Raw genomic sequence first — 26,777 nt, forward strand, 5'->3', positions numbered from 1 at the left:
AGATCCTGCGTTACATCCTGTATTATACTCCAGAGCTGCACTCACTATTCTGCTGGTGCAGTCACTGTGTACATACATTACATTACTGATCCTGAGTTACATCCTGTATTATACTCCAGAGCTGCACTCACTATTCTGCTGGTGCAGTCACTGTGTACATACATTACATTACTGATCCTAAGTGACATCCTGTATTATACTCCAGAGCTGCACTCACTATTCTGCTGGTGCAGTCACTGTGTACATACATTACATTACTGATCCTGAGTTACATCCTGTATTATACTCCAGAGCTGCACTCACTATTCTGCTGGTGCAGTCACTGTGTACATATATTACATTACTGATCCTAAGTGACATCCTGTATTATACTCCAGAGCTGCACTCACTATTCTGCTGGTGCAGTCACTGTGTACATACATTACATTACTGATCCTAAGTGACATCCTGTATTATACTCCAGAGCTGCACTCACTATTCTGCTGGTGCAGTCACTGTGTACATACATTACATTACTGATCCTAAGTGACATCCTGTATTATACTCCAGAGCTGCACTCACTATTCTGCTGGTGCAGTCACTGTGTACATACATTACATTACTGATCCTAAGTGACATCCTGTATTATACTCCAGAGCTGCACTCACTATTCTGCTGGTGCAGTCACTGTGTACATACATTACATTACTGATCCTAAGTGACATCCTGTATTATACTCCAAAGCTGCACTCACTATTCTGCTGGTGCAGTCATTGTGTACATACATTACATTACTGATCCCGAGTTACCTCCTGTATTATACTCCAGAGCTGCACTCACTATTCTGCTGGTGCAGTCACTGTGTACATACATTACATTACTGATCCTGAGTTACCTCCTGTATTATACTCCAGAGCTGCACTCACTATTCTGCTGGTGCAGTCACTGTGTACATACATTACATTACTGATCCTGAGTTACATCCTGTATTATACTCCAGAGAGGCACTCACTATTCTGCTGGTGCAGTCACTGTGTACATACATTACATTACTGATCCTGAGTTACATCCTGCATTATACTCCAGAGCTGCACTCACTATTCTGCTGGTGCAGTCACTGTGCACATACATTACATTACAGATCCTGCGTTACATCCTGTATTATACTCCAGAGCTGCACTCACTATTCTGCTGGTGCAGTCACTGTGTACATACATTACATTACTGATCCTGAGTTACATCCTGTATTATACTCCAGAGCTGCACTCACTATTCTGCTGGTGCAGTCACTGTGTACATACATTACATTACTGATCCTAAGTGACATCCTGTATTATACTCCAGAGCTGCACTCACTAATCTGCTGGTGCAGTCACTGTGTACATACATTACATTACTGATCCTGAGTTACATCCTGTATTATACTCCAGAGCTGCACTCACTATTCTGCTGGTGCAGTCACTGTGCACATACATTACATTACAGATCCTGCGTTACATCCTGTATTATACTCCAGAGCTGCACTCACTATTCTGCTGGTGCAGTCACTGTGTACATACATTACATTACTGATCCTGAGTTACATCCTGTATTATACTCCAGAGCTGCACTCACTATTCTGCTGGTGCAGTCACTGTGTACATACATTACATTACTGATCCTAAGTGACATCCTGTATTATACTCCAGAGCTGCACTCACTATTCTGCTGGTGCAGTCACTGTGTACATACATTACATTACTGATCCTGAGTTACATCCTGTATTATACTCCAGAGCTGCACTCACTATTCTGCTGGTGCAGTCACTGTGTACATATATTACATTACTGATCCTAAGTGACATCCTGTATTATACTCCAGAGCTGCACTCACTATTCTGCTGGTGCAGTCACTGTGTACATACATTACATTACTGATCCTAAGTGACATCCTGTATTATACTCCAGAGCTGCACTCACTATTCTGCTGGTGCAGTCACTGTGTACATACATTACATTACTGATCCTTAGTGACATCCTGTATTATACTCCAGAGCTGCACTCACTATTCTGCTGGTGCAGTCACTGTGTACATACATTACATTACTGATCCTAAGTGACATCCTGTATTATACTCCAGAGCTGCACTCACTATTCTGCTGGTGCAGTCACTGTGTACATACATTACATTACTGATCCTAAGTGACATCCTGTATTATACTCCAAAGCTGCACTCACTATTCTGCTGGTGCAGTCACTGTGTACATACATTACATTACTGATCCCGAGTTACCTCCTGTATTATACTCCAGAGCTGCACTCACTATTCTGCTGGTGCAGTCACTGTGTACATACATTACATTACTGATCCTGAGTTACCTCCTGTATTATACTCCAGAGCTGCACTCACTATTCTGCTGGTGCAGTCACTGTGTACATACATTACATTACTGATCCTGAGTTACATCCTGCATTATACTCCAGAGCTGCACTCACTATTCTGCTGGTGCAGTCACTGTGTACATACATTACATTACTGATCCTAAGTGACATCCTGTATTATACTCCAGAGCTGCACTCACTATTCTGCTGGTGCAGTCACTGTGTACATACATTACATTACTGATCCTGAGTTACATCCTGTATTATACTCCAGAGCTGCACTCACTATTCTGCTGGTGCAGTCACTGTGCACATACATTACATTACAGATCCTGCGTTACATCCTGTATTATACTCCAGAGCTGCACTCACTATTCTGCTGGTGCAGTCACTGTGTACATACATTACATTACTGATCCTGAGTTACATCCTGTATTATACTGCAGAGCTGCACTCACTATTCTGCTGGTGCAGTCACTGTGTACATACATTACATTACTGATCCTAAGTGACATCCTGTATTATACTCCAGAGCTGCACTCACTATTCTGCTGGTGCAGTCACTGTGTACATACATTACATTACTGATCCTGAGTTACATCCTGTATTATACTCCAGAGCTGCACTCACTATTCTGCTGGTGCAGTCACTGTGTACATATATTACATTACTGATCCTAAGTGACATCCTGTATTATACTCCAGAGCTGCACTCACTATTCTGCTGGTGCAGTCACTGTGTACATACATTACATTACTGATCCTAAGTGACATCCTGTATTATACTCCAGAGCTGCACTCACTATTCTGCTGGTGCAGTCACTGTGTACATACATTACATTACTGATCCTAAGTGACATCCTGTATTATACTCCAGAGCTGCACTCACTATTCTGCTGGTGCAGTCACTGTGTACATACATTACATTACTGATCCTAAGTGACATCCTGTATTATACTCCAAAGCTGCACTCACTATTCTGCTGGTGCAGTCACTGTGTACATACATTACATTACTGATCCCGAGTTACCTCCTGTATTATACTCCAGAGCTGCACTCACTATTCTGCTGGTGCAGTCACTGTGTACATACATTACATTACTGATCCTGAGTTACCTCCTGTATTATACTCCAGAGCTGCACTCACTATTCTGCTGGTGCAGTCACTGTGTACATACATTACATTACTGATCCTGAGTTACATCCTGCATTATACTCCAGAGCTGCACTCACTATTCTGCTGGTGCAGTCACTGTGCACATACATTACATTACAGATCCTGCGTTACATCCTGTATTATACTCCAGAGCTGCACTCACTATTCTGCTGGTGCAGTCACTGTGTACATACATTACATTACTGATCCTGAGTTACATCCTGTATTATACTCCAGAGCTGCACTCACTATTCTGCTGGTGCAGTCACTGTGTACATACATTACATTACTGATCCTAAGTGACATCCTGTATTATACTCCAGAGCTGCACTCACTATTCTGCTGGTGCAGTCACTGTGTACATACATTAAATTACTGATCCTGAGTTACATCCTGTATTATACTCCAGAGCTGCACTCACTATTCTGCTGGTGCAGTCACTGTGCACATACATTACATTACAGATCCTGCGTTACATCCTGTATTATACTCCAGAGCTGCACTCACTATTCTGCTGGTGCAGTCACTGTGTACATACATTACATTACTGATCCTGAGTTACATCCTGTATTATACTCCAGAGCTGCACTCACTATTCTGCTGGTGCAGTCACTGTGTACATACATTACATTACTGATCCTAAGTGACATCCTGTATTATACTCCAGAGCTGCACTCACTATTCTGCTGGTGCAGTCACTGTGTACATACATTACATTACTGATCCTGAGTTACATCCTGTATTATACTCCAGAGCTGCACTCACTATTCTGCTGGTGCAGTCACTGTGTACATATATTACATTACTGATCCTAAGTGACATCCTGTATTATACTCCAGAGCTGCACTCACTATTCTGCTGGTGCAGTCACTGTGTACATACATTACATTACTGATCCTAAGTGACATCCTGTATTATACTCCAGAGCTGCACTCACTATTCTGCTGGTGCAGTCACTGTGTACATACATTACATTACTGATCCTAAGTGACATCCTGTATTATACTCCAGAGCTGCACTCACTATTCTGCTGGTGCAGTCACTGTGTACATACATTACATTACTGATCCTAAGTGACATCCTGTATTATACTCCAGAGCTGCACTCACTATTCTGCTGGTGCAGTCACTGTGTACATACATTACATTACTGATCCTGAGTTACCTCCTGTATTATACTCCAGAGCTGCACTCACTATTCTGCTGGTGCAGTCACTGTGTACATACATTACATTACTGATCCTGAGTTACATCCTGCATTATACTCCAGAGCTGCACTCACTATTCTGCTGGTGCAGTCACTGTGTACATACATTACATTACTGATACTGAGTTACATCCTGTATTATACTCCAGAGCTGCACTCACTATTCTGCTGGTGCAGTCACTGTGTACATACATTACATTACTGATCCTGAGTTACATCCTGCATTATACTCCAGAGCTGCACTCACTATTCTGCTGGTGCAGTCACTGTGTACATACATTACATTACTGATCCTGAGTTACATCCTGCATTATACTCCAGAGCTGCACTCACTATTCTGCTGGTGCAGTCACTGTGTACATACATTACATTACTGATCCTGAGTTACATCCTGCATTATACTCCAGAGCTGCACTCACTATTCTGCTGGTGCAGTCACTGTGTACATACATTACATTACTGATACTGAGTTACATCCTGTATTATACTCCAGAGCTGCACTCACTATTCTGCTGGTGCAGTCACTGTGTACATACATTACATTACTGATCCCGAGTTACCTCCTGTATTATACTCCAGAGCTGCACTCACTATTCTGCTGGTGCAGTCACTGTGTACATACATTACATTACTGATCCTGAGTTACCTCCTGTATTATACTCCAGAGCTGCACTCACTATTCTGCTGGTGCAGTCACTGTGTACATACATTACATTACTGATCCTGAGTTACATCCTGCATTATACTCCAGAGCTGCACTCACTATTCTGCTGGTGCAGTCACTGTGCACATACATTACATTACAGATCCTGCGTTACATCCTGTATTATACTCCAGAGCTGCACTCACTATTCTGCTGGTGCAGTCACTGTGTACATACATTACATTACTGATCCTGAGTTACATCCTGTATTATACTCCAGAGCTGCACTCACTATTCTGCTGGTGCAGTCACTGTGTACATACATTACATTACTGATCCTAAGTGACATCCTGTATTATACTCCAGAGCTGCACTCACTATTCTGCTGGTGCAGTCACTGTGTACATACATTACATTACTGATCCTGAGTTACATCCTGTATTATACTCCAGAGCTGCACTCACTATTCTGCTGGTGCAGTCACTGTGTACATATATTACATTACTGATCCTAAGTGACATCCTGTATTATACTCCAGAGCTGCACTCACTATTCTGCTGGTGCAGTCACTGTGTACATACATTACATTACTGATCCTAAGTGACATCCTGTATTATACTCCAGAGCTGCACTCACTATTCTGCTGGTGCAGTCACTGTGTACATACATTACATTACTGATCCTAAGTGACATCCTGTATTATACTCCAGAGCTGCACTCACTATTCTGCTGGTGCAGTCACTGTGTACATACATTACATTACTGATCCTAAGTGACATCCTGTATTATTCTCCAGAGCTGCACTCACTATTCTGCTGGTGCAGTCACTGTGTACATACATTACATTACTGATCCCGAGTTACCTCCTGTATTATACTCCAGAGCTGCACTCACTATTCTGCTGGTGCAGTCACTGTGTACATACATTACATTACTGATCCTGAGTTACCTCCTGTATTATACTCCAGAGCTGCACTCACTATTCTGCTGGTGCAGTCACTGTGTACATACATTACATTACTGATCCTGAGTTACATCCTGCATTATACTCCAGAGCTGCACTCACTATTCTGCTGGTGCAGTCACTGTGTACATACATTACATTACTGATACTGAGTTACATCCTGCATTATACTCCAGAGCTGCACTCACTATTCTGCTGGTGCAGTCACTGTGTACATACATTACATTACTGATACTGAGTTACATCCTGTATTATACTCCAGAGCTGCACTCACTATTCTGCTGGTGCAGTCACTGTGTACATACATTACATTACTGATCCTGAGTTACATCCTGCATTATACTCCAGAGCTGCACTCACTATTCTGCTGGTGCAGTCACTGTGTACATACATTACATTACTGATCCTGAGTTACATCCTGCATTATACTCCAGAGCTGCACTCACTATTCTGCTGGTGCAGTCACTGTGTACATACATTACATTACTGATCCTGAGTTACATCCTGCATTATACTCCAGAGCTGCACTCACTATTCTGCTGGTGCAGTCACTGTGTACATACATTACATTACTGATACTGAGTTACATCCTGTATTATACTCCAGAGCTGCACTCACTATTCTGCTGGTGCAGTCACTGTGTACATACATTACATTACTGATCCTGAGTTACATCCTGTATTATACTCCAGAGCTGCACTCACTATTCTGCTGGTGCAGTCACTGTGTACATATATTACATTACTGATCCTAAGTGACATCCTGTATTATACTCCAGAGCTGCACTCACTATTCTGCTGGTGCAGTCACTGTGTACATACATTACATTACTGATCCTAAGTGACATCCTGTATTATACTCCAGAGCTGCACTCACTATTCTGCTGGTGCAGTCACTGTGTACATACATTACATTACTGATCCTAAGTGACATCCTGTATTATACTCCAGAGCTGCACTCACTATTCTGCTGGTGCAGTCACTGTGTACATACATTACATTACTGATCCTAAGTGACATCCTGTATTATACTCCAGAGCTGCACTCACTATTCTGCTGGTGCAGTCACTGTGTACATACATTACATTACTGATCCTAAGTGACATCCTGTATTATACTCCAAAGCTGCACTCACTATTCTGCTGGTGCAGTCACTGTGTACATACATTACATTACTGATCCCGAGTTACCTCCTGTATTATACTCCAGAGCTGCACTCACTATTCTGCTGGTGCAGTCACTGTGTACATACATTACATTACTGATCCTGAGTTACCTCCTGTATTATACTCCAGAGCTGCACTCACTATTCTGCTGGTGCAGTCACTGTGTACATACATTACATTACTGATCCTGAGTTACATCCTGCATTATACTCCAGAGCTGCACTCACTATTCTGCTGGTGCAGTCACTGTGCACATACATTACATTACAGATCCTGCGTTACATCCTGTATTATACTCCAGAGCTGCACTCACTATTCTGCTGGTGCAGTCACTGTGTACATACATTACATTACTGATCCTGAGTTACATCCTGTATTATACTCCAGAGCTGCACTCACTATTCTGCTGGTGCAGTCACTGTGTACATACATTACATTACTGATCCTAAGTGACATCCTGTATTATACTCCAGAGCTGCACTCACTATTCTGCTGGTGCAGTCACTGTGTACATACATTACATTACTGATCCTGAGTTACATCCTGTATTATACTCCAGAGCTGCACTCACTATTCTGCTGGTGCAGTCACTGTGCACATACATTACATTACAGATCCTGCGTTACATCCTGTATTATACTCCAGAGCTGCACTCACTATTCTGCTGGTGCAGTCACTGTGTACATACATTACATTACTGATCCTGAGTTACATCCTGTATTATACTCCAGAGCTGCACTCACTATTCTGCTGGTGCAGTCACTGTGTACATACATTACATTACTGATCCTAAGTGACATCCTGTATTATACTCCAGAGCTGCACTCACTATTCTGCTGGTGCAGTCACTGTGTACATACATTACATTACTGATCCTGAGTTACATCCTGTATTATACTCCAGAGCTGCACTCACTATTCTGCTGGTGCAGTCACTGTGTACATATATTACATTACTGATCCTAAGTGACATCCTGTATTATACTCCAGAGCTGCACTCACTATTCTGCTGGTGCAGTCACTGTGTACATACATTACATTACTGATCCTAAGTGACATCCTGTATTATACTCCAGAGCTGCACTCACTATTCTGCTGGTGCAGTCACTGTGTACATACATTACATTACTGATCCTAAGTGACATCCTGTATTATACTCCAGAGCTGCACTCACTATTCTGCTGGTGCAGTCACTGTGTACATACATTACATTACTGATCCTAAGTGACATCCTGTATTATACTCCAGAGCTGCACTCACTATTCTGCTGGTGCAGTCACTGTGTACATACATTACATTACTGATCCCGAGTTACCTCCTGTATTATACTCCAGAGCTGCACTCACTATTCTGCTGGTGCAGTCACTGTGTACATACATTACATTACTGATCCTGAGTTACCTCCTGTATTATACTCCAGAGCTGCACTCACTATTCTGCTGGTGCAGTCACTGTGTACATACATTACATTACTGATCCTGAGTTACATCCTGCATTATACTCCAGAGCTGCACTCACTATTCTGCTGGTGCAGTCACTGTGTACATACATTACATTACTGATACTGAGTTACATCCTGCATTATACTCCAGAGCTGCACTCACTATTCTGCTGGTGCAGTCACTGTGTACATACATTACATTACTGATACTGAGTTACATCCTGTATTATACTCCAGAGCTGCACTCACTATTCTGCTGGTGCAGTCACTGTGTACATACATTACATTACTGATCCTGAGTTACATCCTGCATTATACTCCAGAGCTGCACTCACTATTCTGCTGGTGCAGTCACTGTGTACATACATTACATTACTGATCCTGAGTTACATCCTGCATTATACTCCAGAGCTGCACTCACTATTCTGCTGGTGCAGTCACTGTGTACATACATTACATTACTGATCCTGAGTTACATCCTGCATTATACTCCAGAGCTGCACTCACTATTCTGCTGGTGCAGTCACTGTGTACATACATTACATTACTGATACTGAGTTACATCCTGTATTATACTCCAGAGCTGCACTCACTATTCTGCTGGTGCAGTCACTGTGTACATACATTACATTACTGATCCCGAGTTACCTCCTGTATTATACTCCAGAGCTGCACTCACTATTCTGCTGGTGCAGTCACTGTGTACATACATTACATTACTGATCCTGAGTTACCTCCTGTATTATACTCCAGAGCTGCACTCACTATTCTGCTGGTGCAGTCACTGTGTACATACATTACATTACTGATCCTGAGTTACATCCTGCATTATACTCCAGAGCTGCACTCACTATTCTGCTGGTGCAGTCACTGTGCACATACATTACATTACAGATCCTGCGTTACATCCTGTATTATACTCCAGAGCTGCACTCACTATTCTGCTGGTGCAGTCACTGTGTACATACATTACATTACTGATCCTGAGTTACATCCTGTATTATACTCCAGAGCTGCACTCACTATTCTGCTGGTGCAGTCACTGTGTACATACATTACATTACTGATCCTAAGTGACATCCTGTATTATACTCCAGAGCTGCACTCACTATTCTGCTGGTGCAGTCACTGTGTACATACATTACATTACTGATCCTGAGTTACATCCTGTATTATACTCCAGAGCTGCACTCACTATTCTGCTGGTGCAGTCACTGTGCACATACATTACATTACAGATCCTGCGTTACATCCTGTATTATACTCCAGAGCTGCACTCACTATTCTGCTGGTGCAGTCACTGTGTACATACATTACATTACTGATCCTGAGTTACATCCTGTATTATACTCCAGAGCTGCACTCACTATTCTGCTGGTGCAGTCACTGTGTACATACATTACATTACTGATCCTAAGTGACATCCTGTATTATACTCCAGAGCTGCACTCACTATTCTGCTGGTGCAGTCACTGTGTACATACATTACATTACTGATCCTGAGTTACATCCTGTATTATACTCCAGAGCTGCACTCACTATTCTGCTGGTGCAGTCACTGTGTACATATATTACATTACTGATCCTAAGTGACATCCTGTATTATACTCCAGAGCTGCACTCACTATTCTGCTGGTGCAGTCACTGTGTACATACATTACATTACTGATCCTAAGTGACATCCTGTATTATACTCCAGAGCTGCACTCACTATTCTGCTGGTGCAGTCACTGTGTACATACATTACATTACTGATCCTAAGTGACATCCTGTATTATACTCCAGAGCTGCACTCACTATTCTGCTGGTGCAGTCACTGTGTACATACATTACATTACTGATCCTAAGTGACATCCTGTATTATACTCCAGAGCTGCACTCACTATTCTGCTGGTGCAGTCACTGTGTACATACATTACATTACTGATCCCGAGTTACCTCCTGTATTATACTCCAGAGCTGCACTCACTATTCTGCTGGTGCAGTCACTGTGTACATACATTACATTACTGATCCTGAGTTACCTCCTGTATTATACTCCAGAGCTGCACTCACTATTCTGCTGGTGCAGTCACTGTGTACATACATTACATTACTGATCCTGAGTTACATCCTGCATTATACTCCAGAGCTGCACTCACTATTCTGCTGGTGCAGTCACTGTGTACATACATTACATTACTGATACTGAGTTACATCCTGCATTATACTCCAGAGCTGCACTCACTATTCTGCTGGTGCAGTCACTGTGTACATACATTACATTACTGATACTGAGTTACATCCTGTATTATACTCCAGAGCTGCACTCACTATTCTGCTGGTGCAGTCACTGTGTACATACATTACATTACTGATCCTGAGTTACATCCTGCATTATACTCCAGAGCTGCACTCACTATTCTGCTGGTGCAGTCACTGTGTACATACATTACATTACTGATCCTGAGTTACATCCTGCATTATACTCCAGAGCTGCACTCACTATTCTGCTGGTGCAGTCACTGTGTACATACATTACATTACTGATCCTGAGTTACATCCTGCATTATACTCCAGAGCTGCACTCACTATTCTGCTGGTGCAGTCACTGTGTACATACATTACATTACTGATACTGAGTTACATCCTGTATTATACTCCAGAGCTGCACTCACTATTCTGCTGGTGCAGTCACTGTGTACATACATTACATTACTGATCCTAAGGGTATGTGCACACGATGCAGAAATGCTCAGGATTTTTTCCTGAGCGTTTCTGCATCTCTCTGGCAGGAAAAAACGCATGCGGATTGTACATGCGGATTGTACATGCGGATTGTACATGCGGTTTCCTGCCAGGGACATGCGGATGTGAAGCGTTCTTCACTTTCATTTCCGCATGCGGGTTGACAAGCGATTCCCAAGAGATTTTAGCATCACTTGGAAAGTGCTTGTCAACTTCACACTATATAAATCCATGCAACCGGCATGGATTTATATAGTGTGTATGTCAAAAAATAAAAAATAATCTATACTTTACCCTCCGATGGCCCCCGGTGTTCTGCTTCGCTCGGTCCCGGCTGCCGGCAGTGAAGACTTTAGGACCTTCCGACGTCAGCGTCACGTGACCCGTCACATGACTCTGCTCTGACGTCAGCGAAGGTCCTTCATTCAACCGTGAAGTGCCCGGGAAGCCGGCAGGACGCAGCGCGGGCCGTCAGAAGGTGAGAATATATATATTTTTTATTTTATTCTTTTTTTTTTAATGGTACCTGGGTCTGGATGAGAGTCCTCTCCTCCACACCCGGGTACCATCCGCACATTAGACCGCATGAAAAGCGCATCAACATATACAGTGATGCGTAATCCATGCGGTCTAATGCAAGTCAATGGCGGCAAAAGAGCAGCGTTTCCGCAAAATTAATTGACATGCTGCGGATTTCCATTGGGGAACATTGCTGCCCTTCTACCATGCGTTTTTCATGCGTTTCCGCGGCGTTTACGCAACTGCAAAAACGCCGCGGAAACGCATGAAATACGCATCGTGTGAACTCAGCCTTAGTGACATCCTGTATTATACTCCAGAGCTGCACTCACTATTCTGCTGGTGCAGTGACTGTGTACATACATTACATTACTGATCCTGAGTTACATCCTGTTTTATACTCCAGAGCTGCACTCACTATTCTGCTGGTGCAGTCACTGTGTATATACATTACATTACTTAACCTGAGTTACATCCTGTATTATACTCCAGAGCTGCACTCACTATTCTGCTGGTGTAGTCACTGTGTACATACATTACATTACTGATCCTAAGTTACATCCTGTATTATACTCCAGAGCTGCACTCACTATTCTGCTGGTGCAGTCACTGTGTACATACATTACATTTACTGATCCTGAGTTACCTACTGTATTATACTCCAGAGCTGCACTCACTATTCTGCTGGTGCAGTCACTGTGTACATACATTACATTACTGATCCTGAGTTACATCCTGTATTATACTCCAGAGCTGCACTCACTATTCTGCTGGTGCAGTCACTGTGTACATACATTACATTACTGATCCTGAGTTACATCCTGTTTTATACTCCAGAGCTGCACTCACTATTCTGCTGGTGTAGTCACTGTGTGCATACATTACATTACTGATCCTGAGTTACATCCTGTTTTATACTCCAGAGCTGCACTCACTATTCTGCTGGTGCAGTCACTGTGCACATACATTACATTACTGATCCTGAGTTACATCCTGTATTATACTCCAGAGCTGCACTCACTATTCTGCTGGTGCAGTCACTGTGTACATACATTACATTACTGATCCTGAGTTACATCCTGTATTATACTCCAGAGCTGCACTCACTATCCTGTGCTCATTCTTAATTTGGATGAAACGAGCGTGGCATTTGTTTATGGTGCTGGGACCCAAGAGAAGAGCAATCAGTGCTACCTTGCTTAGAGCAGATCCAAAAATGTCCAGCACATCTTCTTAATATTTAAAAAAACATTATGATTAAGACCCATACAGGAGTCGAAACGCGCAAAGTTTCATGTTCATGTGGGATAGGTTATTCCTGTCCGTCTTCTGTCTTGATCTCTACAACTGTTTTTATGAGGATTTGAATAAAGAAAGAATTTTTTTTAAACATTAAGAAGATATGCTGGACATTTTTGAATCAATCTCGCATGTGACTTGGACGCTAATCCTTGCACCTTCGTGGATAACTGTACCTGCTGTGGACAATTTAAGGGTGAACTGATAAAAACCTTTTTTTCTCATACACTGCTCAAAAAAATAAAGGGAGCACTTAAACAACAGAATATAACTCCAAGTAAATGAAACTTCTGTGAAATCAAACTGTCCACTTAGGAAGCAACACTGATTGACAATCAATCTCACATGCTGTTGTGCAAATGGAATAGACAATAGATGGAAATTATTGGCAATTATCAAGACCCCCTAAATAAACGAGTGGTTCTGCAGGTGAGGACCACAGACCACATCTCAGTACCCATGCTTTCTGGCTGATGTTTTGGTCACTTTTGAATGTTGGTTGTGCCTTCACACTCGTGGTAGCATGAGACGGACTCTACAACCCGCAGAAGTTGCTCAGGTAGTGCAGCTCATCCAGGATGGCACATCAATGCGAGCTGTGGCAAGAAGGTTTGCTGTGTCTGTTAGCGTAGTGTCCAGAGGCTGGAGGCGCTACCAGGAGACAGGCCAGTACACCAGGAGATGTGGAGGGGGCCGTAGGAGGACAACAACCCAGCAGCAGGACCGTTACCTCCGCCTTCGTGCAAGAAGGAACAGAAGGAGCACTGCCAGAGCCCTGGAAAATGACCTCCAGCCGGCCACAAATGTGCATGTGTCTGCACAAACGGTTAGAAACCGACTCCATGAGGGTGGTATGAGGGCCCGACGTCCACAGATGGGGGTTGTCACAGCCCAACACCGTGCAGGACGCTTGGCATTTGCCACAGAACACCAGGATTGGCAAAGTCGCCACTGGCGCCCTGTGCTCTTCACAGATGAAAGCAGGTTCACACTGAGCACATGTGACAGACGTGACAGAGTCTGGAGACGCCGTGGAGAGCGATCTGCTGCCTGCAACATCCTTCACCATGACCGGTTTGGCAGTGGGTCCGTAATGGTGTGGGGTGGCATTTCTTTGGAGGGCCGCACAGCCCTCCATGTGCTCGCCAGATGAAGGCATTGAAGCTATGGACTGGCCGCCCGTTCCCCAGACCTGAATCCGATTGAGCACATCTGGGACATCATGTCTCGCTCCATCCACCAACGTCACATTGCACCACAGACTGTCCAGGAGTTGGCGGATGCTTTAGTCCAGGTCTGGGAGGAGTTCCCACAGGAGACCATCCGCAACCTCATCAGGAGCATGCCCAGGCGTTGTAGAGAGGTCATACAGGCACGTGGAGGCCACACACAATACTCAGCCTCATCAGGAGCATTCCCAGGCTTTGTAGGGAGGTCTTACAGGCACGTGGAGGCCACACACAATACTCAGCCTCATCAGGAGCATGCGCAGGCGTTGTAGGGAGGTCATACAGGCACGTGGAGGCCACACACAATACTCAGCCTCATCAGGAGCATGCCCAGGCGTTGTAGGGAGGTCATACAGGCACGTGGAGGCCACACACAATACTCAGCCTCATCAGGAGCATGCCCAGGCGTTGTAGGGAGGTCATACAGGCACGTGGAGGCCACACACAATACTCAGCCTCATCAGGAGCACGCCCGGGCGTTGTAGGGAGGTCATACAGGCTCGTGGAGGAGTAGTGCCCCGAGGGCTCGGCCGCTACAGGGGTATTGCACCTCAGACCAGAGGTGTGATATTCCACTCCCGGGTAAGGATGGAGTATGGACCAGGGCTCAGTTAGCTGCATACAGCACACACACCCCATTTCCGAGGGACAGCTCAACGGTGCTCCCACTAGACAGAAGTGCAGGCACGACCGACTATGTCCCTGCCTGGAGTGGGGAGGGGGGTGGAACACCCAGTGCTGTAGGGGCAGATAGGGGTTGGTTCCTGAGCGTAGGAAGGAGCCCATTGGTTGCTGGTCACCTGGGCTCATGGTCAGAGGAAGGTATAAAAGGTGGGCACCATCTTAGATCTAGGTTCGTTCGTTCAGTCAGAGGAGAAGACAGGGAGTAGAGGCTCTGTAGGAGCTCTACTCCAGGAGGGCCTAGTGAGAGGCCGAAGAGGAGGTGAAGGGGAGCTGAGGTTTTGGCTCATCTCAGCTCCAAGAGAACGGAACAGAAAGGAACAGGAAGGAACGGAAAGGGAGAAGAAGAGACAGAGAAACAGAAGGGCTCAGGAACAAGAAGGTGGAAGGGACCCTAAGAACCCACGAAAATCCAGGGTGAAGGGTCAGGTAGATTAAGGGTACCGGACCCCAAGTTGGTGGAGGAGAAACTACCCTCAGCCAAAGACCGGTCGTCGTGATCATCTATTGGTGCGACACCTCATCAAACCTGCTAGGAAGGCACCATATAGGACAGCGGAGGACGGGGCCCACGTTCAACCGCACAAGTCCGCGGCAGCTGGACAAAAGTGGGTCACTGGTGAGGCAGGCCAGAGAAAGGATAAAAGGGGGTCCTGTGCCATGCTCCTGAACTGCCTGGGAGTTGACCGAGCCCCACGCCTGGTGGACGCAGCACGGCTCGGGCGGTCACTGCTGACAGAAGTGACCCGGAACAAATGAACTGTGAGTAAAGACCCTGGACTGTAACTTGTTGTCTATGTGCTCCTTCGCGCCTCCAGCACTACCGGTACTGGGACTCTCACCACCATCACTCCCACCATCCACTACACTGCCCTGGGGCCGCACTCTTCCCGTGGGGAGTCATACCATCCCAGCTGCACACGTCATTGGCCCCAGCGGACTGCCTTGCAGCGGCGGTTCCTAATAGCCGCAATCCACGGGTGGCGTAGTCGGACATTATCTGAAGCATGTAGCAGACTACCATTGGTCTGACCACCCTGATCCGCGGGACCGGGCCGCCACTACTACCCCCATCGTTCCCCTATCGCCCGGATCCGCGTGCCCCACGGCCCAGGGGGCGAGTCAGCTTTGGCGTAGTCGGCAGGATTTCGTGCCCGCTAACAACGGGTACTGCACACCTGAACAGAGACTGTTTCATTGTACTAAAGATGGCGCCCGCCCCAGAAGAACAAGCGCCATAATGTGCGCGCCAAAAGACCACAGGAGGCCGCGTCCCATCTTGGGCCGGGTCCCAGAATGGCGCCAAAGAGGAAGCCCGCCCCCAACAACCATGAGCACGGCTGTGGAAATGTCCGTCAACGTGGGGGGGCTGCCCCTGAGAGTGATTGTCAGCAGAATGCCCCAGGACCACCCCCCATGGGGGCGGAAAGAGAAGAAAACTGCGGGGCAGGGGGTGGTCTGGATCAGTCCAGACAGACCGCACCCGGGGATGGACGCCCTCAGCAGCACCAGCCTCCTGGCCCGAAGCCTGCTGCAGGCCGAACCGCTCTGCAGCCTAGCAGAAGTCCTAGCGCAGCTCCCCAGAGACCCGGAGCGTGCGCAAGCTGCACTGGAGGACCTGGAGCGGAGAATGGTCCGGGCGCAGCGAGGTGCACTCACCGAGTGGAGAGAGGAACTGGCCCGGCAGGCCGAGACCCACCAGCGACGGGCCTCAACCGCACCCCGGAGTTTGCCTGCCTCTGAGGACGGCGCAGGAGGAGAGAGGACCGGAGGCAACGCCGCGGAGGGAGCCACGAGGACTGAGGCAAGTGAAGGGGACGTCACCACCCCAAGCCCAGCAACCGCAAGCCTGCCCCAGCCTCCCGTCGCAGCACCCGAAGCCCCACTCACCGCACCTGTTGCCGCGCCGCCACTGCTCCCAGCTAGGCCTCAAGCGGCGAGTGCCGCGGCCACGCCCTGCCCGGCGCCACGCCCCTTGACCCTGGGCGCCGTAAAGCAAGAAGCATCATCGGCCCGGTCGCAAGGCCTGGATGACCCGGGTGCCATCTCTAAGCCGGCGCCCCTGTCCCGGATGGGACTGCCACCTAGCGCAGCCAAAAGACCCCCGGGTGCTGCTCCAAGATTATGTCCCCCCACTATACCATCGCTGGGTGTGGACCTATTGGCACATCATACCGGTCCGGATGGACTGCCGCTGGAGTGGCCGGCGGAAGTGACCGGCAGTCAGCCATGGAAGGCCCAGCCCCCGCGCGAGCCTCTGATACCGGCTCCAGAACCCGTAGAGGTCACCCTACCCCCACTGGAGGACGTCCAATTTACGTGGGACCCCACCAGCGAGAACTTGATGGGGTTCTCTCAAGAGACCCGGGCAGACGCGGTCCGTCGTCTGGAGGCCTGTCATCAGCAACTGGCGACCTTTGAGCGGGAGCGACGAGAGAGACGCGTCAGAGAGGAACGGCTCCAGGCCCAGAGTGCTGAACAAAAACGCAAGGCCCGCCAAGACCCCCGAGCAGCCCGTGGTCCCCGAATCACTGGGACCATAGTCAAGTTCCACATGGAGAACGGCTGGGGGTTCATCAGGGGCCCAGAAACTGCAGGCGATGTCTTTGTGACCCGCAGGGACGTTGAGAGTCATCTACCTGAGGGACATCGTGGCCGTGACCTATACCCTGGTGATGTGGTCGCCTTTACCCGCCACGTAGGTGCAAAAGGACCGTACGCCCTACATGTTCATCGGCTCACCGAGGAGGAGCTACAACACCGCGGCTATGAGGAGAGCTAAGAGGACCTGGACGGGTCTGAAGAACCATATGAGGAGGAAGAAGGAGCATATGGAGGACACCGCTACTAGTAAGTAGCAAAGTACCTGTGTACATAGTTACCCGTCAGGGTACAGAGAACTGATTACTGTTAAGAGACTGTTACCTGTGTGCCCCTCATCCCCTACCAGGCTGAGGACTGTGAGCAGCCATTCCCTTCCCAAAACTGGCCGAGGACTGAGAGCGGTCAATCCCTTGTATATAGTTGCGCTTCCTAAAGCGCCCCCTACTGGTTTTATAAAAAGACTACCACGTCTACCTCGGGACAGCAAGTCCCTCGTGTTTACAAGTTTGCCAAAGTTCCTGCACTTACAAAAAGAGTGCACACCTGGTCGTAAGTTGCACCGCCGCCAGGATCCAAGAATGTGTTGTAAAAATGTTTTCCTGCAAATGTTTTATATGAAAAGTTTTTATATGCTGCTAGATAGTAATGTGAATGTTTTCTAATAGTGTTTATATGTCAAAAGAGTTCCAGAAGTATTAGTAAGCGTTTTATAATAGTGTGACAAGAAAAGAAAAGTGTGTCCCATAAAGGGAGTTGAACCATGTTGCCTGTTTTCTGATGTGAAAAGTTTTAAAAAGTTTGCATGTCCTGTAATTAACTGTTTTTGCTCTTTTCCAGCCCGAGGACGTGCTGTGCTTTACCAGGGGGGAATGTAGCACCCAGAGGGTTCGGCCGCTACAGGGGTATTGCACCTCAGACCAGAGGTGTGATATTCCACTCCCAGGTAAGGATGGAGTATGGACCAGGGCTCAGTTAGCTGCATACAGCACACACACCCCATTTCCGAGGGACAGCTCAACGGTGCTCCCACTAGACAGAAGTGCAGGCACGACCGACTATGTCCCTGCCTGGAGTGGGGAGGGGGGTGGAACACCCAGTGCTGTAGGGGCAGATAGGGGTTGGTTCCTGAGCGTAGGAAGGAGCCCATTGGTTGCTGGTCACCTGGGCTCATGGTCAGAGGGAGGTATAAAAGGTGGGCACCATCTTAGATCTAGGTTCGTTCGTTCAGTCAGAGGAGAAGACAGGGAGTAGAGGCTCTGTAGGAGCTCTACTCCAGGAGGGCCTAGTGAGAGGCCGAGGAGGAGGTGAAGGGGAGCTGAGGTTTTGGCTCATCTCAGCTCCAAGAGAACGGAACAGAAAGGAACAGGAAGGAACAGAAAGGGAGAAGAAGAGACAGAGAAACAGAAGGGCTCAGGAACAAGAAGGTGGAAGGGACCCTAAGAACCCACGAGAATCCAGGGCGAAGGGTCAGGCAGATTAAGGGTACCGGACCCCAAGTTGGTGGAGGAGAAACTACCCTCAGCCAAAGACCGGTCGTCGTGATCATCTATTGGTGCGACACCTCATCAAACCTGCTAGGAAGGCACCATATAGGACAGCGGAGGACGGGGCCCACGTTCAACCGCACAAGTCCGCGGCAGCTGGACAAAAGTGGGTCACTGGTGAGGCAGGACAGAGAAAGGATAAAAGGGGGTCCTGTGCCATGCTCCTGAACTGCCTGGGAGTTGACCGAGCCCCACACCTGGTGGACGCAGCACAGCTCGGGCGGTCACTGCTGACAGAAGTGACCCGAAACAAATGAACTGTGAGTAAAGACCCTGGACTGTAACTTGTTGTCTGTGTGCTCCTTCGCGCCTCCAGCACTACCGGTACTGGGACTCTCACCACCATCACTCCCACCATCCACTACACTGCCCTGGGGCCGCACTCTTCCCGTGGGGAGTCATACCATCCCAGCTGCACACGTCATCGGCCCCAGCGGACTGCCTTGCAGCGGCGGTTCCTAATAGCCGCAATCCACGGGTGGCGTAGTCGGACATTATCTGAAGCACGTAGCAGACTACCATTGGTCTGACCACCCTGAGCCGCGGGACCGGGCCGCCACTACTACCCCCATCGTTCCCATATCGCCCGGATCCGCGTGCCCCACGGCCCAGGGGGCGAGTCAGAGGCCACACACAATACTCAGCCTCATCAGGAGCATGCCCAGGCGTTGTAGGGAGGTCATACAGGCACGTGGAGGCCACACACAATACTCAGCCTCATCAGGAGCATGCCCAGGCGTTGTAGGGAGGTCATACAGGCACGTGGAGGCCACACACAATACTCAGCCTCATCAGGAGCATGCCCAGGCGTTGTAGGGAGGTCATACAGGCACGTGGAGGCCACACACAATACTCAGCCTCATCAGGAGCATGTCCAGGCGTTGTAGGGAGGTCATACAGACATGTGGAGGCCACACACAATACTCAGCCTCATCAGGAGCATGCCCAGGTGTTGTAGGGAGGCCATACAGCCACGTGGAGGCCACACACAATACTCAGTCTCATCAGGAGCATGCCCAGGCGTTGTAGGGGAGGTCATACAGGCATGTGGAGGCCACACACAATACTCAGCCTCATCAGGAGCATGCCCAGGCGTTGTAGGGAGGTCATACCGGCACGTGGAGGCCACACACAATACTCAGCCTCATCAGGAGCATGCCCAGGCGTTGTAGGGAGGTCATACAGGCACGTGGAGGCCACACACAATACTCAGCCTCATCAGGAGCATGCCCAGGCGTTGTAGGGAGGTCATACAGGCACGTGGAGGCCACACACAATACTGAGCCTCGTCAGGAGCATGCCCAGGCGTTGTAGGGAGGTCATACAGGCACGTGGAGGCCACACACAATACTCAGCCTCATCAGGAGCATGCCCAGGCGTTGTAGGGAGGTCATACAGGCACGTGGAGGCCACACACAATATTCAGCCTCATCAGGAGCATGCCCAGGCGTTGTAGGGAGGTCATACAGGCACGTGGAGGCCACACACAATACTCAGCCTCATCAGGAGCATGCCCAGGCGTTGTAGGGAGGTCATACAGGCACGTGGAGGCCACACACAATACTCAGCCTCATCAGGAGCATGCCCAGGCGTTGTAGGGAGGTCATACAGGCACGTGGAGGCCACACACAATACTCAGCCTCATCAGGAGCATGCCCAGGCATTGTAGGGAGGTCATACAGGCACGTGGAGGCTACACACAATACTCAGCCTCATCAGGAGCATGCCCAGGCGTTGTAGGGAGGTCATACAGGCACGTGGAGGCCACACACAATACTCAGCCTCATCAGGAGCATGCCCAGGCGTTGTAGGGAGGTCATACAGGCACGTGGAGGCCACACACAATACTCAGCCTCATCAGGAGCGTGCCCAGGCGTTGTAGGGAGGTCATACAGGCACGTGGAGGCCACACACAATACTCATCCTCATCAGGAGCGTGCCCAGGCGTTGTAGGGAGGTCATACATGCACGTGGAGGCCACACACAATACTCAGCCTCATTGTGACTTGTTTTAAGGACATTACATGAAAGTTGGATCAGCCTGTAGTGGGTTTTTCCACTTTAATTTTGGGGGTGACTCCAAATCCAGGCCTCCATTGGTTAATAAATGTGATTTCCATTGATGATTTTTGTGTGATTTTGTTGTCAGCACATTCAGCTTTATACAGAACAAAGTATTCAATGAGAAGATTTCATTCATTCAGGTCTAGGAGGGGTTATTTCAGTGTTCCCTGTATTTTTGAGCAGTGTATTTCCCTCCTTAGATCGGGGTATTTAGGTATCAGGTGGTTGCTGTGATGAAGTGCGGCTCTTTCCTGTGGGAGGGAAGATCTGGCTACAGCTCTGCTTAGTGGAGCGCTAGCAGTAATATCTTCTGTAATCTTATGACCAAGGAGTCACATTTTACCCCATATTGGGGGTAATTTTGAAAAAACAATAAAAAATGCATTGAAAATATGTCAGGAAAACCTCAATATTCCCCAACTCTGGCAGAGAATGAATCTTCTGCAATTTTATGATAATTTAACGTGTTGATGACAATTTCAATAGAACACTCCTTTTTCTGATTTAGGGAATGATCATGCCTTGTGTATTTAAATAGAACTTTCCATCCAGATTTGATTGTGGGAAATCCAAAAGCAGCTACATAAACCAGATAGATATAAAATCTCATCACCACAGTTCTGAAAAATGAAAAGCAAAATTTAGCTACAAAGTAATAAATCTGCATCATGTGAGTTTTGTGCAGATGACATAATTTGCAACGGAAAGGGTGAAATATGTAGCAAATTCTGCAACAAAATCTGACGCTAAATCTGCATGTAAGAAGGGCGGGTAGATTTCAGCTGTCACATAAGGAGCCAGATACTGCGGACAGTGATCTTACCGTCTCGACTGTTCAGCTTAGCATTGCTGGGGAGACTTCCCGAGGAGCTGTCAAATTCCGTCTGTGGAAGTGGAGACACCAGTGGATCGTCACAATTATCTGGAGAAGAGGCAAGGGACAGAACATTGTCACTACACCGACAGGAAGGGAAGGAGACGTGTGAGATTACAGTAAGATTGTTACATCTAACAATAAGTCACTTTGTTTCCATTTCTGATCATCACATCTTTCTCTTTATGCCAAAATGTTTTTATTAATTAGCGATGAGCGAATCTACAAAAATCAGAATTTGGCAGATTCGCCTGAATCTTTCCTGCCGCTGCAGCTCCACACCCGGCCGGTTACGTGACCTTTCCTTGTTACTCAGTGTCTTCGTAGTGACAGATGTCTTCTTTTGGATCCTTAGTTTTTTGCTGGCACCTCTGTTCCCAACTCATCCTCAACAACTCACAAGGCGCATTGCTGAGGCCGAGCCAACAAGGGAAGTGTCATCGAAGACTGAAAGTACGGAAGAGGACGTTCATCGCCCCACCAGAAGTCACAGGTAAAGGCAACAGGACAGACGAGCCAAGAGATGAGCATATGTGCTGCCCTATATATAGTACAGTGCTAACCACTGAGCCAACATGTTGCCCTATACATAGTACAGTGCTAACCACTGAGCCAACATGCTGCCCTATACATAGTGCATTGCTAACCACTGAGCCAACATGCTGCCCTATACATAGTACAGTGCTAACCACTGAGCCAACATGTTGCCCTATACATAGTACAGTGCTAACCACTGAGCCACCATGTTGCCCTATACATAGTACAGTGCTAACCACGGAGCCAACATGCTGCCCTATACATAGTACAGTGCTAATCACTGAGCCAACATGCTGCCCTATACATAGTACAGTGATAACCACTGAGCCACCGTGCTGCTCTATATATAGTACAGTGCTAACCACTGAGCCAACATGCTGCCTTATACATAGTACAGTGCTAACCACTGAGCCACCATGCTGCCCTATATATAGTACAGTGCACTGCTAACCACTGAGCTCCCATGCTGCCCTATATATACAGTCATGGTCGAAAGTGTTGGCACCCTTGAAATTGTTCCAGAAAATGAAGTATTCCTCCCATAAAGTTACTTCGATTACACCTGTTTTGTTATACACATGTTTATTTCCTTTTTGTGTATTGGAACAACACGAACAAAAACAACAAAAAAAGGCAAATTGGACATAATTGCACACAAAATGCAAAAATGGGCCGGACAAAAGTGTTGGCACCTTTCCAAAACTGTGGGTAAACAACTTTGTTTCAAGCATGTGCTACTGGTTCACACTCACCTGTGGCAAGTAACAGGTGTGGGTAATATGAAAATCACCTGAAACCAGATAAAAAGGGGAGAAGTTGACTCAATCTTTGCATTGTGTGTCTGTGTGTGTCATGGAGAACAGAAAGAGGAGAAGAGAACTGTCTGACGACTCGAGAACCAAAATTCTTGAACAATATCGACAATCTCAAGGTTACAAGTCCATCTCCAGAAATCTTGATGTTTCTTTGTCCGCGGTGCGCAACATAATCAAGAAGTTTACAACCCATGGCACTGCAGCTAATCTCCCTGGACGTGGACGTCAGAGAAAAATTGATGAAAGGTTGTAATGCAGAATAGTCCGGATGGTGGATAAGCCACCCCAATCAAGATCCAAAGAAATCCAAGCTGTCCTGCAGGCTCCGGCTGCATCAGTGTCAGCGCAAACTATCCGTCCACATCTGAATGAAATAAAACGCTATGGAGGAGACCCAGGAGGACCCCACTGCTGACACATAGACATAAAGCTAGACTGTAGTTTGCCAAAATGTAAGTGAGTAACCAAAATCCTTCTGGGAAAGCGTCTTGCGGACAGATGAGACCAAGATATAGCTTTTTGGTAAAGCACATCATTCTGCCCTATATGCATACATTGCTAGCCACTAACTTACATTACTCACTATACATTGTAAGGCAGCGCTAGTCATCATACTGGGGTTACTCGCTTCGCTGCCTCAATCAATGCACACGTGCAATGTCTTTACGTATTTTCTCACAATGCTGCAGTTTATTACATCATAAGCCACAGTTCACCGGGTCCAACTCCGTGGCACGCCGACACACATAAACACAATGTTCATGAGCCAAGTGGCACACAGGCCCACTTGCTCCAGGTTACAGCTTACGGCAAGGTAATAAAGTAGCAATGTTCATATCACAATGTCCATATAGCACAGGGTATTACCTTTGCCGGGTTTAGCTGCGGCAGTCCATTACGCTTGCCACCACTGTGGCTTTGTGGCTTCCCAGGTAGGGGTCTCTAGCCGTCGTCCCCTCGTAGGCTACTGGTATGTCTTCCACAGTTGACATCCAGCCTGCGCCTTTCAGGGTTCCTCAACAAGCCGGCTCTCCCTCAAAGGCCACTGGCATCCACGCACAGGATCCGGGCTCGGCCTTTCAGGCTGCCAGGCTTCACTCTCGGCCTCACTAGGCCTCTCACAAACGGTGTCCCCCACACACACACGGAGCACAGGCCTCACGCCTCACACCGAACACACCTGTCTCAAATCACCAGGGTTTATATATCCTGTGCACAGACACCCACATACTGACAGGACCTTGCTGATGTCACAGTCATGTGATCAGTCAGCTGTGTGTATAGGTCCTGTGTGCTGTCCCAGTCATGTGTACAGACCTTTACTGTGCATACAGGACCTGTGTGATGTCACAGTCATGTGACCAGTCAGTTAAAGGGGAAGGTACATGGTCAGGTAAAACACATCCTGGACCATTTACAGTAAAGCTAGCAAGCTGCTGCATTACAACATATAGAGCTAAAGGTCACAACATGATAGAATAATATATATATATATATATTGTAGCGCCGGCGTCCCTGCCCTCTGCTAGGCAGGGACGCTGTTCCCCTCACCTCCCTGCTCCGTGCCCGGCGTCCTCCTCCCGCTCTGCTGGCAGCGCGCGCTCCTTCCCGGCCACTGTGCTTAGGGCGCGCGCGCGCGCTCTCCCTCCCTCTTAAAGGGGCCGCGCGCGCCGTCCTAAGGAGTCCCCGGCCAATGGCCGGAGGACTTCACCATATATAAGGCACCTCCTCCAAAATGGAGGTGCCCGAGCAATGTTGTTGCACTGTTTACTACTCTGCTTCAGCCCTCAGGTCCCGTTGCCAGTTACCTGCCAGTTACCTGCCAGTTACCTGCCAGATTCCTGCCTGATTATCTGCTACCTGCCTGCTAGTCTGAGGTCCGACGGTTTGCCTTACTACTCCTGTCAGTCTGTCTAAGGACCAGTCTGCCCGCTCACCTGGGAGCGCACATCAGCCACCTGCCTGCTTGCCCGAGGTCCGACGGTCTGCCTTCCAACTCCTGTCAGTCTGTCTATGGACCAGCTTGCCCGCTCACCTGGGAGCACACACCTGCTACCTGCCTGCTAGTCTACCTGGAGGCTCCGCCGTCACGTGCTGTGACCACCTGCCTGTCCAGTGACTCCTGCTCGCTCACCTGGGAGCGCTCATCTGCTGCCTGTCTGCTAGCCTACCTGGAGGCTCTGCCGTCACGTGCTGTGACCACCCGCCTGTCCAGAGACTTCTGCCCGCTCACCTGGGAGCGCTCATCTGCCGCCTGTCTGTTGGTCTTCCTGGAGGCTCCGCCGTCACATGCTGTGACCACCCGTTCATCCAGAGACTCTCGCCTGCTCACCTGGGAGCCCACGTCTATCATCAGCCGCCACAGGTCGTACCAACCCTTTACCTAGAGACTGCCCCGGTCACTTGCCGTGACCATCTGCCCGTTCTTCCAGAGACTGCCCCGGTCACTTGCCGTGACCATCTGCCCGTTCATTCAGAGACTGCCCCGGTCACTTGCCGTGACCATCAGCCCGTTCATCCAGAGACTGCCCCGGTCACTTGCCGTGACCTCCAGCCCGTTCACTCAGAGACTGTCCCGGTCACCTGCTGTGACCTCCTGCCCGTCTTCCCTGGTCGCCACCCGCTCCCTTACAAGGACTGCCCCCTTGTATAGTAGCTCAGAGGTTCCGCCTCCCAGACCCGTTACAGTTTGCTCGGGCCATGGAACCCGGTGGCACCCAAGCTCCCTCGCTCTCGGACCTGTGTCATGAACTGTCCCGTCAAAGGTCCCAACAGGAGTCCATCCTGGGTCACCTGCGGAATGTCAATACTCGCCTGGACACTCTGACTGCTCCACAAGCAACCTCCGCCAGTGCCATGTCTCGCAATCCGGCAGCTCCACTGCCCACTAATACCATGGTATCCTACCCCGGACCCCGGCTTTCTGCACCTTCTCGCTTCGGAGGCGACTCCGCCCAGGCTCGGGGCTTCAT

At 48.1% G+C, this 26,777-nt stretch overlaps 1 protein-coding gene across 1 annotated transcript in view; it reads right to left on the reverse strand.

Annotated features, from left to right (window-relative positions):
• The window catches only part of LOC141161930 (contactin-associated protein-like 5), a 435,101-nt gene that overhangs the window by 367,845 nt on the left and 40,479 nt on the right, over window positions 1-26,777 (reverse strand). The window contains exon 2 of the mRNA XM_073647489.1: window positions 22,403-22,501. Coding sequence (XP_073503590.1) covers window positions 22,403-22,501 — 99 coding nt within the window. The remainder of the gene's footprint in view (window positions 1-22,402; window positions 22,502-26,777) is intronic.

This window comes from Phyllobates terribilis, unplaced genomic scaffold, assembly GCF_046119375.1.
Source record: "Phyllobates terribilis strain yellow unplaced genomic scaffold, ASM4611937v1 Scaffold_9__5_contigs__length_417890890, whole genome shotgun sequence".
Classification (NCBI taxonomy): domain Eukaryota; kingdom Metazoa; phylum Chordata; class Amphibia; order Anura; family Dendrobatidae; genus Phyllobates; species Phyllobates terribilis.